This window comes from Salvelinus namaycush, chromosome 2 (genome assembly GCF_016432855.1).
Source record: "Salvelinus namaycush isolate Seneca chromosome 2, SaNama_1.0, whole genome shotgun sequence".
NCBI lineage: Eukaryota > Metazoa > Chordata > Actinopteri > Salmoniformes > Salmonidae > Salvelinus > Salvelinus namaycush.
In genome coordinates this window covers 9745902-9765562 of record NC_052308.1, presented here as the reverse complement: position 1 = coordinate 9765562, position 19661 = coordinate 9745902, and the positions used below count along the sequence as shown (strand labels likewise).

Below are 19661 nucleotides of genomic sequence, written 5' to 3'. Positions count from 1 at the left end.
TGTTGTCCCACTCCTCTTCAATGGCTGTGTAAAGTTGCTGGATATTGGCGGGAACTAGAACATGCTGTCGTACACGTTGATCCAGAGGCTCCCAAACATGCTCAATGGGTGACATGCCTGGTGAGTATGCAGGCCATGGAATTGTGTACAGATCGTTGCGACATGGGGCCGTGCATTATCATGATGTGATGGCGGCAATGGCGATGGCGGCGGATGAATGGCACAACAATGGGCCTCAGGATCTCGTCACAGTTTCTCTGTGCATTCAAATTGCCATCAATAAAATGTGATTGTGTTCGTTGTCCATATCTTATGCCTGCCCATACCATAACCCCATCGCCACAATGGGGCACTCTGTTCACAACATTGACATTAGCAAACTACTCGCCCACACGACGCCACATGACGCTGTCTGTCATCTCCCTGGTATAGTTGAAACCAAGATTCATCCGCGAAGAGCACAATTCTCTAGCGTGCTAGTGGCCATCGAAGGAGAGCATTTACCCACTGAAATTGGTTACGAGGCCGAACTGCGGTCAGGTCAAGACTGCTGAGGACGACGAACACGCAGATGAGCTTCCCTGAGAAGGTTTCTGATCGTTTTCGGTTGTGCAAACCCACAGTTTCATCAGCTGTCAAGGCGGCTTGTCTCAGTCCATCCCGCAGGTGAAGAAGCTGGATGTGGAGGTCATGGGCTGGCATGGTTACGCGTGGTCTGCGGTTGTGAGGCCACAAATTCTCTGAAACGACATTGGAGGAGATTTATGGTAGAGAAATGAACATTCAATTCTCTGGCAACAGTTCTGGTGGACATTCCTCCAGTCAGCATGCCAATTCTACGCTGCCTCAAAACTGCACATTTTCGAGGGCCTTTTATTGTCCCCATTACCTGTGTAATGATCATGCTGTTTAATCAGCTTCTTGATATGCCACACCTGTCAGGTGTATGGATTATCTTGGCAAAGGCGAAATGCTCACTAACAGGGATGTAAACAAACTTGTGAACAACAACAGCCAGAAGAGGACTGGCCACCCCTCATAGCCTGGTTCCTCTCTAGGTTTCTTCCTAGGTTTTGGCCTTTCTAGGGAGTTTTTCCTAGCCACCGTGCTTCTACACCTGCATTGCTTGCTGTTTGGGGTTTTAGGCTGGGTTTCTGTACAGCACTTCGAGATATTAGCTGATGTACGAAGGGCTATATAAAATAAACTTGATTGATTGATTGATTTGAGAGAAATACTTTTTTTGTGTATATGGAACATTTCTGGGATCTTTTATTTCAGCTCATGAAACATGGGACCAACACTTTACATGTTGTGTTTATATTTTTGGTTCAGTAAACATTGTTCATGTGTCTGTAGTACCATTGAAAAGTCTAACGTGCAGGGTTTTTCTCTGGGACAGCTTACTCGAACCTAGTCACCCTCATCTCTTCAAACACAATGGGACTGAAGTGAAGAGGGGGCAGTGGAGAGGTTATGATGGGGGGCTCATCTGGCTGTCGATGAGTGATGGGCACTACCAGTCTTTCTCTCTACAGATTTATTCAATACCTTTACAGGTGATTGGGTCTAAAGGGTTGAGTGTGCGTGTGTGTTTGTTCCTGCCTGCCTGTGTGGCTGTAGGCATTCTGATCCTGTCTGCATATACCTCTTTTTTTTCTCCCTGACTGTCAGCGTCTGATCAATTCCAGAGTGTTTCTAAAATGTCACTTGTCCTTTCCAAACAAACTAGAATCCACATAGTAGTTAGAGCAGGGGGTTATCTAGCGGTATCATTTTTATTTGAGTAATTTAGCAGACACTCTTATCCAGAGTAACTTACACTTAGTGCATTTGTCTTAAAGGGAGACTGCACTACCTGATTTGGCCTCGTTTTGAAGATTGCTCATTAAGAAATGCTAGCGGCCATGACTGAAGCCAAACGAGAGTTGTCTTGGGGATGTGGCTTGATGTGGGTGTGTCATGTTCGCATATCGTACCCTGGCAAGTTCTGTTTGTCCCTCCTGAGGCACCGTGGCAGCAACATAGCTTTTTCTCAAAATAGTCACTTACTTAAAATAGTCCAAATTAATCTTAGATAAATACATTTTGCCTTAGTCATGCAATTTTACATCTAGCTAGTTGTTTGGTGTATTATTTCTCAAGTTGTGCATGAAAAACGAGTCAGTGCACTGCATACAGTCTATTGAGTCTGGCTGCGCGCGCAGGACTGATTCCCAAGAACAATAACATGTCTACAACTTCCTTATCTGCTGTCAAACTATCGTAAATAAAGCACAAGCTACACGCTGTTTATCAGTGCCCAAAATCACTTGCTAGCTAAGTTCCAACTCGGTTTGTTAGTGAAGCTAGCAAGTAGTAGCTAGCAGACACATTGAGCAGCCCACAATCAGCATATCAGGTCACTGGGGAGAGGCTAGGTCAGTGTTTGGGTGGCGTTTTCGTTTTTTACAACATTCTCGCTATTACCAGTGTGTGTCTATCTAGCAGTGTTTCATAGGGAATCATGTTACAAAACAGGTCACGGGGAGACAAGATGCTTGCAAAATAATTTTGTAATATTGACAAGATGCAGTTGGGCTAGAAGTGCGCTGTAATCGTCTCAATTCTCATTTTGCCCAGAAAAGTGGCAGACTCGAGTGATTGACACTATCAAACACATCAGCAAGTGGCCACTCCATAAAGGGCTTAGGCCCAGGGGTTATTTCAACCTAACATTAGCGACATGTTGTCTTATGTAAACAAGTCTGAGGCGCTGCGTAATGGGCAGGTCTGTCTCACTGTCTGGAGGTTCTGGGAGCTGTGATTGGATAGAGCGCGTGCAGCTTATAGAGCACAATCAACACAGCTGCTTCTCTCGTGTTAGTGAACACTGGGCAAGTGGACATGCTCTTAATCCATACCAATTAGTCATGACGAACTCACAAAACTCAGTTTTGGACTTGACTGACTTTATGACCAAAATGTTCCTATTTACACTTTGTAGTACATTTGGACCCACAGTTTCACTAGAATGTATGTTTCTGACTCTTATTGATGGCCCGTTTTTAAAACCAGAGAAGTTACTTGTAAGGGGACAGTTAACCTTTAAAATAGCTAGGTGAGACAACCACACAAACAGGTCAGTTGTACTGTCTCATCACAACGACCACAAGCTGTGTAGTACACATGTAGCTGTCCTAAACAAAGGATTGGCTTGTTGATTCCTCCCACTGTTTATTTTGAGGCAGAAAATAACATTTGTCAAAAACAAAGTTGCTTCAGTTTCCCCTAACCTTTGACATCCTGACTCTGAGCTCTGCTGGTTTCTTTTTGGAGACCCTGCAACACTTCCTGAGCTGCAGGGTTCGATTTAGGTTACGGCTCATCCTCGGACTGCTGTAGCCCACTGGACCATAGGACTCTATAAAGACTCTTTTCATTGGATCTTGTTTAATGTTGACCTATATAAACTGATTAGGAACTTAAGGAAATCAAACTTTTTAAAATGAACACTGTGCATTTACTTCCATGATACTAAATGTAATGTGGTATTACTGTTTAATTTGCAGCAAACATACAACTTGGAGGTCACCGGCCTGTTTTATGGGAATGCTGTCTTGTACGATGTTGGCTCCAATCACACGGAGAGGCTGGTGAAGAGGTATGTCCTGAAACAAAGCTTTTGACCCAGTCGAGACATTATCACCATACCTTAGTCTGTCTTCTGGTGGGGTAACATGTGTGGGAAGAGCTTGGCAACAGGGTTATGTCCAGGCCAGGCATAAACACACATGCAGCAGCCCTGATGTTTGTTTAGCAGGCAATGGCTGTCTGCTGTTTCCTCAGAAAAGGAGGGACTCATCTCCACACTGGCACATGCATCACTAGTGACTGCTGACTGAGATATGGCTCTTCCTAGTCTGTAGGCTTCCTGTGCTCTGTGAGGAAAGGAGCAAGAGTGAGCCATGCCCTGTTGTCTTGCCATGGCAGTACCTACTGTATGTTGTTAAGGTATGCACATAGCAATACGCAAAGCAACTCCTCACACCCGACGGCTTGCAATAACTCACTCTACTTATGACGCTCTCTCTCTCACTCGCTCAGTCATGTGCACACATATGTATACTCAGGTCCTTACTCCACCCCTGTATTCACAAACAGAGCAGTGTTTCGGTTCCCTGAACGTGTGCAGTGAAACAGGCCCTTTAATCAGATCCAGTAGATCCTGCTTAGCTTTGTAAAACGACAGACAGTTTCTTGTCTCTCCCCCGCTCCCCCATGTCTATGCCTTGTTCTTCCTGACACTCGCCCCCTCTACCTCTCTGAGCCTCCTCCTCCCCTTTCCCGCTGTTCCCCCTGATACACAGCGTATGTCTCCCTGGGCTTTATGTTAACACCTCAGTCCCTGGAGAGCCCAGTGTCAGCCCAGTGCCTGGCCTGAGGAAGCTAAGGGTAGATAAGGGGAAGATGGGGTAGGGGGGGCGTCAGTGTGGACAGTAGGCCTCTGACAAATGTCCCCTCCAGGAGCCACATCCTGGGCTGTGGGGCCCTGCCCTGGCCCCTATTCAGCATCCTGTGTTTACATGCCTAGTGGGCTGTATTGAGCAGTATTAAAGATCCAGATGACATGAAGAACCTTGGTTTGGTCTGAAGGCCATTTAGCTATAGGACACAGTCAGTATGTAGTCTCAGTTTATTATACCATTTCTGCTTTTTCTGAATCGCTGTAATGTAACAAAGGATGTGGACCCCAGGAAGAGTAGCTGCTGCTTCTGCAACAGTTAATGGGCATCCTTAATAAAATACACACCAAAAAATACTAATGTCCCCGATTTTCTACCAGGGATATAATTATCAATTCTCTTTTGAAGTAAGATGTACGACTAAGGAGTATTGTTTAATAACTGTTTTAGAGACGTCATGACTTCTAAAAGTCACCAAAAGGCTGTTGTCGATGTGTGTGTTGTGGTCTGTCTTGGCAGTGTGTCTGGTGTGGTCAGCCTGGTGACCAAGATAGAGGTCCCCCAACACCTGCACATGTTGGAGATGTTCCCTTCCTTCGCCGAGGATGAGGACTGTGAGACGGTCCCTCCCATCAGGTACCTGTTCAGATGATGTCATCAAAAGGGGACAAGCCTGAGAAGCCCTAACAGAGCCACACTCCTAACCGCCTCATAGTTATCTGCTCAGATCACTAAAGAAAGGACCTCCATTGAATTATATTGGTAAATTAAAACAAGCTGCATTTTGATGTTGAAATGTATGTAATATGTTGTCTCGCACCTAGGCCACAGATCATGTTCTTTCTGGGGCAAAAATATGGATTTCTAGAAGCTGCATTGTTGTGATAAATAAACAATAGCTTTCCACTTCTATTATTATAATCATGTTGTAATCATAAACAATGGCTTTTAATTTGTATTTGTATTTGATTAAATTATTCACCTCTGTAGCTGTTGTAATCACCTGTGATTTGTGATCAAGCTCTGTGTGTGTTGGGTTCCACCCTGGTTTCCGGCCGGCCTGTCTTTGTGAGTCACAGAGATCACCCCTGCTCCATCTACCCCTCAGAACTATCACCATGTGAAAGACAGAGGCTTCGAAGGAAATGGAGCACAGAGCAGGTGACTGAGGATAATGATCTCCACGCCTCACACTCCTGTGCTGTCTGTACCCTCATACATAACCAGTCCAGTCCCACAGTCATATCCCATTAGCCATGCACTGCAATGTTAGAGAGATTGAAGTGGTGATAGGGGATCTTTGCTAGAGCGTGATTTGGAGAGCTGATTCTCCTTCTGGCCTCTGCTTGGCTTTGATTACTTCATTATCTGTTATCAACTTGGGTAATGCCAAGTGACAGATGCTGAGGCAGTGCTTGCAAACATCATCGTATTTGCATGCAGGTCTTGTCTGTGTTTGGAATGTTGTGCTGTGAGGGTATACCAGGTCTTGTCTGTGTTTGGGATGTTGTGCTGTGAGGGTATACCAGGTCTTGTCTGTGTTTGGGATGTTGTGCTGTGAGGATATACCAGGTCTTGTCTGTGTTTGGGATGTTGTGCTGTGAGGGTATACCAGGGCATATGAATTAGATGAGTTGGCCCTGGCCGGCTGGGTTGGAGTCTGCTGGACTGGTTCACTGGTCTAATTTAAGTCAGGCAAAACATTTAAACATGGCGATGAGGCCGAGTTAGAGTCCGATCCACCGGTCAGAGAGAGCAGGATTAGGGCCTTGGCGCTAGAATAGTGGGGGTCGGGTGGTTTGAGGCTCTTAGAATCTCTCGCCATAGGCCTCCCGAGTGGCTAGGTGGTCTCAGGCAGTGCTAGCTGTGCCACTAGAGATTCTGGGTTCGAGTCCAGGCTCTGTCACAGCCGGCCGCAACCCGGGAAACCCATGGGGCGGCGCACAATTGGCCCAGCATCGTCCGGGTTAGGGGAGGGTTTAGCCGGCAGGGATGTCCATGTCCCATCGCGCACTAGTGACTCCTGTTGCGGGCCGGGCGCATTGCACGCTGATACGCCAGGTGTACAGTGTTTCCTCCGACACATTGGTGCGGCTGGCTTCCGGGTTAAGTGGGCATTGTGTCAAGAAGCAGTGCGGCTTGGTTGGGTTGTGTTTTGGAGGACGCATGGCTGTCGACCTTCGCCGAGTTTGTACGGGAGTTGTAGCGGTGAGAAAAGATTGTAACTACCAATTGGATACCACAAAATTGGGGAGAAAAAGGAGTAAAAAATAATCTCTCGCCAGTCAAATGACCAACACACACACCCCTCCCCTCCCAGGGGGACCCAGGCCAGGAGCTCTGATGTGTTCAGCCTTCCCTCTGTGTCCTTAGAGGTAAAGATATCTGTCCTGCTCGCTCTCCCTCTGAGATCAGTCTCTCTCTGTGGAGACCTACCTAACACTAGGCCTCATCCACATTATTATCTCTTTAACATCCAGCCCTCAGCTGGATCTGAAGATTTATTCTGAAATACACTGCTTCGCTCTATAGGCCTATGTTGAGGGATATGATTCGGTTTTGTTGATTCGGTGACTGATTAAGAAAAAATAACTGCTCAGTGCATCCTCTGCTGCTTTAATTGTGTTTGTAGTTAATTTGATGTGTTCATGTTGTAAATCTAATCAAATCTATTTGAAGTGTATATGCAGATACATTGAACACTGTATATGGCTGTGTTTTTACAACATGGCTGCACATTTACACAGCTACTCCCTTTACATCTAAGCATCATGTGACACATCTTATAGACCAGTTGTGTCCAATAACAATGATCCATCACAATTGACCATTGGAAAGCCCATTTTCACTTTCCCAGCAACACCCACCCTGCTGTTTGTATTCAAATAGGCAGGTATTCAAAGGCAACATTTTTGACTGCCATGATGTTGGTCAGTTGACAGGTGATTTAAATAATGAACTAAAGAGTGTGTATGCCATAGTTCTTGGCAAGATGTCACTACCTATCTGAAAGCTGAATCTAAACTAAAACATGCGTTATTTATTTTCATGAGTTATTTATGAATAAAACCTGTAAGTTAATAATTATTGTAGTCCCCAAAAAATATTTTCAACAGAAAAATGTTTTTATTGTAACAATTTCAACATTATTTAAACATAAAGCACATATAAAAAAAATTAAATAACATTATGTAAATCTGTGGTAAGAATCCGTAGTTGTGACATCACTCCAATCAGACGTACCCGATGATGTCATTGCATATGATAGGTTGTCGGCTGCCTGTCTTCATGAGAGCAGTGAACTGGTAGAAGTCTGTTCCCAGTTGGTGCAGGCCTGTGTGGGACTGGTGAAAGAAGGGTTTGCATGGCTGGAAGCCCACGGGGCAGGACATGCGTTTGGGGGCCACCGCGGCCCTGCTGACCCTGGTGCTGTCTGCTGGTCTGGCCCTCATCTCCACGCTCTTAGACATCCCTGCCAGCTTCCTCCTCATGTTGACCAGGAGGTCCTTGGCCAGGCGCCGGCCTGCATGGGGCTTGAGTTCTGCTGGCTCAGGACACTCTGGCAGGTCCATCCAGTTCTTAATGAGGTCAGCAAAGCTGTTGTCCCCCAGCACCAGGGGCTGTCTGTTCCTGCTGCGGCTCAGCAGTGACGTGGTCCAGTCTTCCGGGTCGCTGCTTGCCTCAAATGACGTCCAGCGCTCCAGACAAGCGTCAGAAGTGGATTTGGGCCGGATCCGGCCGGCGGGACCCACTCCCCGGTTGGTGCGGAGGCAGGCGGAGTTAGACACCCGTACGTTCCTGGTCCTCCTGAGCACCACATCCTCGTCCTGCCAGGACGCCTCAGAGTAGCCCGAGTCAAACTCCAGACTCTTGTCACTGCTGGGGGAGCCCTGCATTAGCCGCTTTTGCCCTTCCTGCTCCTCCTCCATGGGGCTGGCCAGGCAGCAAGCTGAGTCGTAAGTGCTGGCCTCAGAGATGGGCCTACGGAGGCGTGTCATGCGCTCCCGCTGCTGAGTCTTCTGCTGGCAGGCACGGGTCATGGCATAGGAGCGGCCGGAGGGATCGCTGACCGGTCGGCTCATGTGCTTCAGGTCCTGCAGGGACCTCATGTACTGCATCTGGTTCACCAGACAGTCTTCAGAGTCCTGCAGACACAACTAGAGAGACAGGGAGATAACGGGTTAGAAACTGACAGTCTTCAGAATCCTGCAGACACAACTAGAGAGACAGGGAGATAACGGGTTAGAAACTGACAGTCTCCTCCGTTTATGTTTTGAGAACGTAATAAAATATACACTGCTCAAAAAAATAAAGGGAACACTTAAACAACACAATGTAACTCCAAGTCAATCACACTTCTGTGAAATCAAACTGTCCACTTAGGAAGCAACACTGATTGACAATACATTTCACATGCTGTTGTGCAAATGGAATAGACAAAAGGTGGAAATTATAGGCAATTAGCAAGACACCCCCAAAAAAGGAGTGATTATGCAGGTGGTGACCACAGACCACTTCTCAGTTCCTATGCTTCCTGGCTGATGTTTTGGTCACTTTTGAATGCTGGCGGTGCTCTCACTCTAGTGGTAGCATGAGACGGAGTCTACAACCCACACAAGTGGCTCAGGTAGTGCAGTTCATCCAGGATGGCACATCAATGCGAGCTGTGGCAAAAAGGTTTGCTGTGTCTGTCAGCGTAGTGTCCAGAGCATGGAGGCGCTACCAGGAGACAGGCCAGTACATCAGGAGACGTGGAGGAGGCCGTAGGAGGGCAACAACCCAGCAGCAGGACCGCTACCTCCGCCTTTGTGCAAGGAGGTGCACTGCCAGCGCCCTGCAAAATGACCTCCAGCAGGCCACAAATGTGCATGTGTCTGCTCAAACGGTCAGAAACAGCCCAACACCGTGCAGGACGTTTGGCATTTGCCAGAGAACACCAAGATTGGCAAATTCGCCACTGGCGCCCTGTGCTCTTCACAGATGAAAGCAGGTTCACACTGAGCACATGAGCACATGTAACAGACGTGACAGAGTCTGGAGACGCCGTGGAGAACGTTCTGCTGCCTGCAACATCCTCCAGCATGACCGGTTTGGCGATGGGTCAGTCATGGTGTGGGGTGGCATTTCTTTGTGGGGCCGCACAGCCCTCCATGTGCTCGCCAGAGGTAGCCTGACTGCCATTAGGTACCGAGATGAGATCCTCAGACCCCTTGTGAGACCATATGCTGACACATGCACATTTGTGGCCTGCTGGAGGTCATTTTGCAGGGCTCTGGCAGTGCACCTCCTTGCACAAAGGCGGAGGTAGCGGTCCTGCTGCTGGGTTGTTGCCCTCCTACGGCCTCCTCCACGTCTCCTGATGTACTGGCCTGTCTCCTGGTAGCGCCTCCATGCTCTGGACACTACGCTGACAGACACAGCAAACCTTTTTGCCACAGCTCGCATTGATGTGCCATCCTGGATGAACTGCACTACCTGAGCCACTTGTGTGGGTTGTAGACTCCGTCTCATGCTACCACTAGAGTGAGAGCACCGCCAGCATTCAAAAGTGACCAAAACATCAGCCAGGAAGCATAGGAACTGAGAAGTGGTCTGTGGTCACCACCTGCAGAATCACTCCTTTTTTGGGGGTGTCTTGCTAATTGCCTATAATTTCCACCTTTTGTCTATTCCATTTGCACAACAGCATGTGAAATTTATTGTCAATCAGTGTTGCTTCCTAAGTGGACAGTTTGATTTCACAGAAGTGTGATTGACTTGGAGTTACATTGTGTTGTTTAAGTGTTCCCTTTATTTTTTTGAGCAGTGTATAACAGAGTATGTTACACACTTTTACAGACACTAATTCATTTTCACTGAATGTTAAAGTTAGTCCAATCCACCATCCTAGTTTGTATTAGAAATGTCCATACACCAACTCCTGGTCCAAAAGCTAAAACAGTTTCCTGTGCTTCTACCCAGCACTGCACCAAGATTCTAACCAGCTGAGATCACCTCTGCAGCCGTACCTCCACCACATTCCACCCAAACCTCAGAGCAGCTTTATGGAGAGGTTTCTCAACAGAGTGCTCCTTAGTTTATTAGAACATGGCTTGTGGGAACAGGATGTACAGGGAAACGCTCTCTGCCTCTTTAAGTCAGAGAGGAAGTTGGACAGCCTAGAGACTGATGAATCTTAGAGGAGCTTAGAAGTGCACATCCTGTGGTACACACTAGAATTACAGGATTCCTTGGGGATTGGCCCATATTGTCTAGCAGGAAATGACATCACTGTTGTGGGATTAGACAATGGGAGTGAGAAACCCCATGTATGATTAATTTCAAAGTCATCACCAAATCATCTCAAGTCTGAATGCCACTTTTATAAATCATGGTAGTTTTGGTTATTTTACCAGTACATCATTGACCATAAAGTTTGAAAGTCTTACAAAAAATCAATATGAAAAATCAATGGCATTTCCTAAGATCACCTCAAGATTAAGGTCCAATAGCATTCAGTAACATTACAACAGCATCCTCGGGATGTCTTAATGACTAGGGGCTATATTCAATCGGTACCGCTGCGTTAGTGTGATTGCAATTTAAAGGCAATGTTCCCGCGTTAGTAGAGACTGCATTCACGGTAAACGCTGCATATGTCAGAATTTACCTTTCCATGTTCTATCACTTCAGCGGTACAGATTGAATAGAGCCCTAAGAATGTCTTTGAATCCAGCTTGTCACATCAAGGTAAAAAGGTGACATGGCAACACTTTAAAATCAATCCACTTCACTTAGGTGTTGTAGCTAACAAAGCCTACTGTATACAATGGACTTTTCATATGTTAAAAAAAAAATAATAATCCCTGTGCAACAAAAAACATGTTCCTCAGCTGCAGAATGATGTAATTTGATACACTCTCCCTTGTTAGACAGCTCCAAGGTTTTTCCATGTTTTTTTAGCACGCTTGTTAAGCAGACAGACTCCAACAATGTGTGTTAACTCCCAACCCTCAGCTGTCTCAGGCCAGTGTGCAGTCTACAGGCACAGTGAGGAGACCAGGCCTGCAGAAATGACCCACTGGCCACAGACTCATTTCATTGTCTAGTTATGATTTACATTTGGTTGAGTTGTCAACTAATGTGAAATCAACAAAAAATGTTACCATGTCATTGCATTTAGATTAAAAGTTGGGTATAAAAAAAGTTATGTTAACTTTTTTCAAATTCAATCAGTTTTCCATGTTCATTCAACGTCATCACATTGCTTCCATGTCATTTCAACAAGAAAATGCAATGTTGATTCAACCGTTTTTTGCCCAGTGGGGATGCCCTGATGTTTTCACAGCTGTGGCAACTTAACCATTTGGCTGTAGAAGAGAGCTCTGTTTGACAGAGTGAGACAGGGCCAGAGAGGGGCTTCAAACCCTGAAAGGTCATCCATGTGCAGAGTCCTTCACAATAGCGTGGAGGTCCGACTCACCCAGCTCAACACATAGCCTACTGTACGAGTAGCTTTAGGGAGATCAAAATAGTACCCTAAAATCAGTATGTGGGGGGGACACATAGTGAACACTCCAGCCTTCCAAAGCCTTTCATTACTGTGGTGTTGTTAAACAATGGTAGAGAGCACCAGTCATTGGTTGAGCTAAGAGATGACTTCAAGGCCAAGCCATGGCCATATCTGTGCTACAGGAAACACTCTGAACGAAGAACACCGAGCAAAACACAGATGTCGGAGGGAGGCATGTATAGTTGATAATTACATTTGTATGTCATTATTGATCGTTGACTGTTCATCAAAAACACATTAATAGCGCATTATTGAATAGCCATATTGCATGTAACCAGCTAAAATATATTCTGATTTCCAGATATGTGCAATTGCATCTGACAGAAATATATAAAGAATTAAGCGACAAACAAGACTATTTAATTTCTAAAACAAAAGTTTGTTTTTATAAAAGGACAGGCCTTCAAAATAAAATGGAACAATTGTAAGAGAGCTCCCATTTATCAAACGAATTGTAGCATATAGTTAACCATTGTAGTCAGCTTCTATGTATTGTTCTCTGCTGCCCTGACTGTCACGGGAGGGTCGTAACGTTAAAAGCACCGATAATTTGGTTTTGTTTACCACAACATTGGGCTGCTCACCGTAATAAACTCCCCGTGCACACTGTTCTGTACAACGGTTAGAAATGCATGGGCACTTCAGTGCCAGCATGTTTCTCCAACTCATATCACACCACATAAAATAGCATATCACATTTTTTGTTGCAAATGTTACAAAATAAACTTACCATTGCTCTTATCGTGTCTGTCTGAATTCCAAATGGATTACTTTATCCTGCAAAAAGAGAAGGTTCAGTCAGCATACAAAATATGGATCTCACGTTGTTCATAAATCGGCGTTTTTTGTAGCTTAAGATGCATTTCTCTATACCAGGCTACTTACATTGGTCAATAATTGACTCCTCTAATAGAACAATTAATCCAAAACGGTTCACAACTTTCCCAGTAGGTCCGATGTCCACTCAACGCGCCTCAGACAGAAGAGTGCATGTGATGTGGCTGGCAGTTTATTTTGTGAGCGCAGTCTCTTCCCCCACAGCCAGTCAACGGCGCGCATCACAGAATCAGCCAATAGCAACGCGCCTGAAACACGACCCCAGACCTAAACACCGTGTCAATACATCACACTTCTCCCTCACCTGAAAATATATAATTTATTATCTGCGGAATTAAAACAATTACCAGGGCTACACTGTTGATATGTTAGTCACGTGTCAATCATGGTGGAGACGACGTTGTTCAGAATTTGTCTTACACTAGGCAAGTAGACAGCCTATCAATCTTCTTTCTGACCCCCCTGCCACACATCAGAACACTCTTTGTACACTGTGGCGCGTGCAGCCACACAGACGCACACAATCAGGAAGAGGGTTTATAACGAATATATCCTAATCATCACAATTCACAGATGTACACCTATACTATATATGTTGTTTGATGCTTTGCCACTACAATAGGCTCTTATCATGTACCTACAGACAGTGTTGGATTTAGCCTTAGACTGAGGCGCGCGGAGATGAGTAGCGGAGACCGAGGCGCGCGTGGACAACAGTGGATGCATCAATTCAAGCTATAATCGCAGAATGTCATTAGAATACACGTAGGTGTTTTATAACAGATGTCTGTTTCCATCCATTAAATTGCGGGTGCACAGTGCACTGTTGGAGTTTGTATGCTGAAATGATTTTGTGAGTGAAGAATGTGCGCGGGTAGCCTACAGAAGCGCAATGATTGTTAGACAATCAGATGAAAACATCATGACTGGTTGTGTTTCTGCCACATTAAAAGGCATAGGCGGCGTGTCCATAAGGCTAAGCTTCCCCTAAAGTAAATTTAATTAAATTGCCAAAAATATATTGCCTAATTAGCTTACTCCTGTTTATACAGAAATAAATACAATCACTCAGAATAGGCTACTACACCAGAAAGCATGATTTGGCCACAGAGGATCTTTAGTTTCTTCTTTTTTAAGGCTGTGGATTGTTTTAAATCGCGTTGCCTACAGTTGGAAGAGCCCGAGTTTTGGAAGCGCGCTCTGTAATTACTAAATAGACAGTGCTTAATTTGAGCCGGATCCTGTACCTCTCCGTTTTGGACTGTTTTGTTCCGGAACCTATTTGACCGGATCCGGTACCTCTCCTTGCATGAAAAATAATGTACACTTTTTGCAAATTAAAAATTATAACAAAAGCGATCAAAGTTAATTCTAGTTGCCTCTTAGTTCATTCTACCGCCCCCACAAAAAAACGTAATGTGAAAAAATTGATTTTCATCCTTGGCCTAGTATTCAAAGAGTTCATTTGGGTTGGTCTCAAACTGTTTGAGATCAACACGTGGTCCTGGTTGTGCGAGAAGCGCGCCAGTGTGTCTCACATAACTAGAATGAGATTCACTTTCTATAATCCCCCCCTCTCTACTCTGATAGACATGAGCCTGCAACTCTCATCTGTTCAGCGTTGCACTTCATTTATATCCTTATAGAATCATAGCCACGCGAAGGGTTCTGAACGAACTTCAGCACCCATGATACATTCAAATACATTTGCCAATGTTATATAATTACTGCTGTGTTCAGAAATAAATTAAATCATTCCGAATAGCCTACTACACCAGGAGAAAGCCGATAATTTAGCGACCTCAGATTCTGTTTGTCAGTCAAAGTAGCCTGTCATTTCGAACATTTGTGCGGTATTAAAAAATAAGTCTCCAGTTAAGTAAAATTACGTAGAATTGCATGAAATGCTTTTATAAAAGGCCAACATTTCCCCCATGTGTGCAACTTCTATAAAGTACTTTACTGCTCTGTCTGGTAAGCAAATGACTATTGACGTAAAGAGATGAAAATGAAACAACTCCAGTCTGTCTTTTAGTTATCAACATTGTTAACTTAATTGAGCGAACAGCAGCCTATCTTATTGGTACCCCGCGGAGAATATCCGCCATATCCCGGGTGAGTGGGCATATTCACTGTCTGTATCATTGGGTTAGTGCCACTTTCGTTTGTTTTTGGACAATAATTTCCTTTGCCAGGTTAGATGGACGTCATATTGTATTTGTGACTCCCCTTTTCGTAGGCCGATTATATAGATCAGATAACATCGTTTTTATTGATCTCGTTGTCAGTGCCATCAGAGTAGGCTACTCTGTAATTTTTGTAATAGGCATATTTTTTAGTTTAAAAAATGCGTGCGCCCACTTGTGTGTCCTTCACCGGTAAGACATTAAATCTACTTTCACCCCTGCCAATGTGACATGTTTAGTTTAGCATGATGCTTTGTTTAAGAACCTACCTATTTTATGCATCAATTGTATTTCACTATAGAGGAGTAATAAGAAATTGTATTTCACTATAGAGGACTAAGAAATTCCATAGACTACCAGATAAATCCACAAGGTGGTGTACATAATGTACACCACCTTGTGGATTTATCTGGTAGTCTATGGAACTGCACACAGCATGAACCCTCAAACTACCCCCATCCCCTTTCCACTCTCTGAATTACCTGAGTGGATGATTGCCTTGGCTGTTTGGGGGAGCCTATTGTTGTGCCAATGACTACAACATTCATGGTATTCTTCACTAAATGGCAGTTTTACAATTCAAATGCTGGAGCTGGACTGTTACATTGTCCCCCAATCACTTTATTAGAAAGAGCAAGACTGTACATGTCCTCCTGTAGGCTACATTCACTCACCATCACAATCTGTATAGATCGCTCCCTACTTTAGGCAGATCATATACATAGCTGCACATTTGAATATACAAGCCCCCCATCATCCTCCCTTGTCAGTTTCTCAAGTATAGGATTACTGTATGTGTATGGGGGGTGAAGTGTTGTTTGGACGGTCGGTACAGTCCAATTTACATTTATGTACAATAGGATGTGCAATTTGTACCTTAAGTGGTGGGCTACTTACCTTTAAGACCCCAATAAAATGTTATTAGCTGTTAAATGGCATTTTTACAGTGGAATATGTAGAAAAGTATATTACCCTAAAGACAGGCCAGGAGGATGGAAACTGACTTTATTTAAATTAAAACTTTATTTAAATTAAACAATAGTAGAACATTTAAACCATTTTAATATTTACCAAAAGACTATCATTGTTAATTTCTGTGCCATTATTGTGATCTATATTTTACCACTTCATCAGTCATGGGAATAGTATGGGAGTAGAAATAGCCCTAATTCACACTATGGAGAAAGCAAGTCTCTACAAGTAACAGGTATGAACAGATATCAAGGCACAAACATACTGCAAAAGACATGGATTGAAACAGAAAAAAAGGAAAGAAAAACAAATAATGTTAGGAAAGCACATCTATATTAAATATTGGTTAAAAATCTTTTATCTTCAAAACTGATACTTTTTTCTTAACTTTTTGTTATTATTTTCTAAAGGAATGTTACATTGTTTGTGAGAATTACAGAAATACAGCTATGATCATCTATGGACAGTCATGCAGAACGATAAGCGATATTATACAGCGAAGAATGTTGGCATCACGGTTGGGGTCAATTTTATTTAAATTCCAGTCAATTCAGGAAGTACATTGAAATTCCAATTCTCTTCAATGCTTTTCAATTAAGAAAATTTGAAATTGGAATTTGGTTTCCATTCTGAATTGAATGGAATTTAAATGAAATTGATCCCAAACCTTGTTGGCATTATGTAAACATTATCCCCCAAAAAATTCCTCACAATTTATGTTCTCGCTCCATACTTGTTTCCCTGTAAAAAATAAGCTTAATGCAATTTAAAGTTTCATAAAATGCAGACATCTGTTAAAGTAAAGTGAATGTATTTCTAACCTCTGATAATAGTTAAACAATAAAGATACAAGCGAAAAATTATAAATCTGAGATAAAATTTTGACTTGCCAGATATCAATAAAAAAAAGAGACACCTATCAAATTAAATATCTAACATACAAAGAAAATAAACAAAAACACAAAAACCACAAGCGGGAGAGGAGGACATGACGGTTGAGAATCAGTGATTGTTGGAATAATTCTGCAAGGCTTTTTTCCCCAACATCTCAGTCTGTTATGTTTGTTTCCATATAGAAAAGTGCCAGTACAGTGTGTCTGTGATGGTGGTGTGTCTGCCCACTCTCTCTCTCTATCCTCCAGGCAGCAGGCTCTCTGGGCTGTACTCCTGGAGGACATAGGTAGGAAAAGTCAGCTACCCCAGACATATGGCTGAGCAGATGTTAATTAGAGTTGAGATGTGCAGTTTGTGTATTTTTACAGGTAAGACATGCATGGGTTTTTAAAATGTGTCACATCTATGCTGTAGTGCCAAGTCAACCTAACCACCAGAAAACAAAATCACACCTCATGTATGCCTGGATTTGAACCTTTATTTAAAACTTTTTCATAAAACTGTCCCCTTTTATTTTTTGTCAGATGGTCCGGGACCATCTTCAGACAATTGCATTCTCTATCCTTAAAATACAGGATAAAATCTTGCTATGTCACAAAATTGCGCAGAACACAGGGCGCTAGTTCATTACCATATTGACTATTATATAATTTTAACATAGCCATTTAGTGACCAAAAGAGACATCACTAACATTGGATTAGCTGTTTGGTTTTCCATAATCTTTGTGCTCACCTTAGCTCCCTCCTCCTCTGGGCCTGCCTCCTCTGGGCCTGCCTCTAGAAGAGACCACAGTCCTTCAGGTTGTTCTTAATGATGACGTCGGTGACAGCGTCGAAGACAAACTGGACGTTCTTGGTGTCGGTGGCGCAGGTGAAGTGGGTGTAGATCTCCTTGGTGTCCTTCTTCTTGTTCAGGTCCTCAAACTTGGTCTGGATGTAACTGGCTGCCTCATCATATTTGTTGGCTCCTGAGTAGCGAGAGGTTAAAATGGTGAACAAAAAAACAAGCATTATAATGTGATGTGTGGCTGGACATTACAATGTAAGGATTGATTCCTTGATAAACTACTATTAATCAATTATAAGTTGACATCTCTTGGAAATCGTCACTGGCAAGCTCAATATCCAAATCAAATCAAATTGCATTTGTCAAATGCGTCGAATACAACAGATGTAGACCTTACCGTGAAATGCTTACTTACAAGCCCTTAACTCTACTTCTTGAACTGCATTGTTGGTTAAGAAAATATTTACTAAATAAACAAAAGTAAAAAATAAAATAAAAAGTTAAATACAATAACAAAAACGAGACTATATACAGGGGGTACCGGTACCAAGTCAATGTGCAGGGGTACAGGTTAGTCGGGGAGGGTGTCAATGTAAATAGTCCGGGTGGCCATTTGATTAACTGTTCAGCAGTCTTATGGCTTATGGGTAGAAGCTGTTAAGGAGCCTTTTGGATCTAGACTTGGCACTCCGGTACCGCTTGCCATGCGATTGCTGAGAGAACAGTCTATGACTTGGGTGACTGGAGTCTTAGATTTTTTTTGGGGGTGCTTCCTCTGACACCGCCTAGAAGTCCTGAATGGCAGAAAGCTTGGCTCCAGTGATGTACTGGGCTGTACGCACTACCCTCTGTACCGCCCTATGGCCGGATGCCGAGCAGTTGCCATACCAGGCGGTGATGCAACCGGCCAGGATGCTCTCGATGGTGCAGCTGTAAAACCTTTTGAGGATCTGGGGACCCGTGTCAAATCTGTTCAGTCTCCTGAGGGGGAAAAGGCGTTGTCATGACCCTCTTCACGACTTTCTTGGTGTGTTTGGAGCATGATAGTTTGTTGGTGATGTGGACACCAAGGAACTTGAAACTCTCGACTCGACCCACTACAGACCCATCAATGTGAATGGCCCTCCTTTTCCTGTATTCCACAATCATCGCCTTTGTCTTGCGCACGTTGAGGGAGAGGTTGTTGTCCTGGCACCACACTGCCAGGTCTCTGACCTCTAATCACTGTTGGTGATCAGGCCCACCACTATAGTGTCATCAGCAAACTTAATGATGGTGTTGGAGTCGTGCGTGGCCACGCAGTTGTGGGTGAACAGGGAATACAGGAGGGGACTAAGCACGGACCCCTGAGGGGTCCCCGTGTTGAGGATCAGCTTGGCAGATGTGTTATTGGTTACCCTTACCACCTGGGGCGGCCAGTTAGGAAGTCCGGGATCCAGTTGCAGAGGGAGGTGTTTAGTCCCAGGGTCCTTAGCTTAGTGGTGAGCTTTGTGGGCACTATGGTGTTGAACGCTGAGCTGTAGTCAATGAACAGCATTCTCACATAGGTGTTCCTTTTGTCCAAGTGAGAAAGGGCAGGGTGGGTTGCGATTGATATTGCGTCTTCTGTGGATCTGTTTGGGTAGTATGCAAATTAGAGTGGGTCTAGGGTTTCTGGGATGAGGGTGTTGGTGTGAGCCATGACCAGCCTTTCAAAGCACTTCATGGCTACCGACGTTAGTGCTACGGGTCGGTAGTCATTTAGGCAGGTTACCTTCACTTTTGTGGGCACAGGGATTATGGTGGTCTGCTTTAAAAACATGTAGGTATTACAGACTTGGTCAGGGATAGGTTGAAAATGTTGGTGAAGACACTTGGCAGTTGGTCCGCCCATGCTCTGAGTACACGTCCTGGTAATCCATCTGGCCCCGCTGCTTTGTGAATGTTGACCTGTTTAAAGGTCTTGCTCACAACAGCTACGGAGAGCGTGATCACACAGTCGTCCGGAA

General features: G+C 44.2%; 3 protein-coding genes across 5 annotated transcripts in view; 1 reads left to right on the top strand and 2 right to left on the bottom strand.

The window, feature by feature from the left end:
• Nucleotides 1–5434, top strand: part of uba7 (ubiquitin-like modifier activating enzyme 7) — a 78204-nt gene extending 72770 nt beyond the window's left edge. Inside the window, exons 23-24 of the mRNA XM_039007533.1 lie at nucleotides 3552–3643; nucleotides 4965–5434. Of these exons, the coding sequence (XP_038863461.1) occupies nucleotides 3552–3643; nucleotides 4965–5097 (225 nt within the window). The 3' untranslated portion in view covers nucleotides 5098–5434. The remainder of the gene's footprint in view (nucleotides 1–3551; nucleotides 3644–4964) is intronic.
• A 2137-nt stretch (nucleotides 5435–7571) lies between these two features.
• On the bottom strand, nucleotides 7572–12974 carry LOC120024371 (PAK4-inhibitor inka2-like). The gene is made up of 3 exons (XM_038968601.1): nucleotides 12883–12974; nucleotides 12728–12774; nucleotides 7572–8602 (listed from the first exon to the last, which is right to left on the bottom strand). Exons 2-3 carry the CDS (start codon nucleotides 12728–12730, stop codon nucleotides 7679–7681), a joined length of 927 nt encoding a protein of 308 aa, XP_038824529.1. The 5' UTR covers nucleotides 12731–12774; nucleotides 12883–12974; the 3' UTR covers nucleotides 7572–7678.
• A 3034-nt stretch (nucleotides 12975–16008) lies between these two features.
• LOC120058769 (guanine nucleotide-binding protein G(i) subunit alpha-2) overlaps nucleotides 16009–19661 on the bottom strand; it is a 91025-nt gene continuing 87372 nt past the window's right edge. For all 3 annotated transcript variants that reach the window (XM_039007518.1, XM_039007510.1, XM_039007525.1), the window contains 2 exons: nucleotides 17620–17854; nucleotides 16009–17159 (listed from right to left, as the gene is read on the bottom strand). In XM_039007518.1, the coding sequence (XP_038863446.1) occupies nucleotides 17664–17854 (191 nt within the window). In that variant the 3' untranslated portion in view covers nucleotides 16009–17159; nucleotides 17620–17663. The remainder of the gene's footprint in view (nucleotides 17160–17619; nucleotides 17855–19661) is intronic.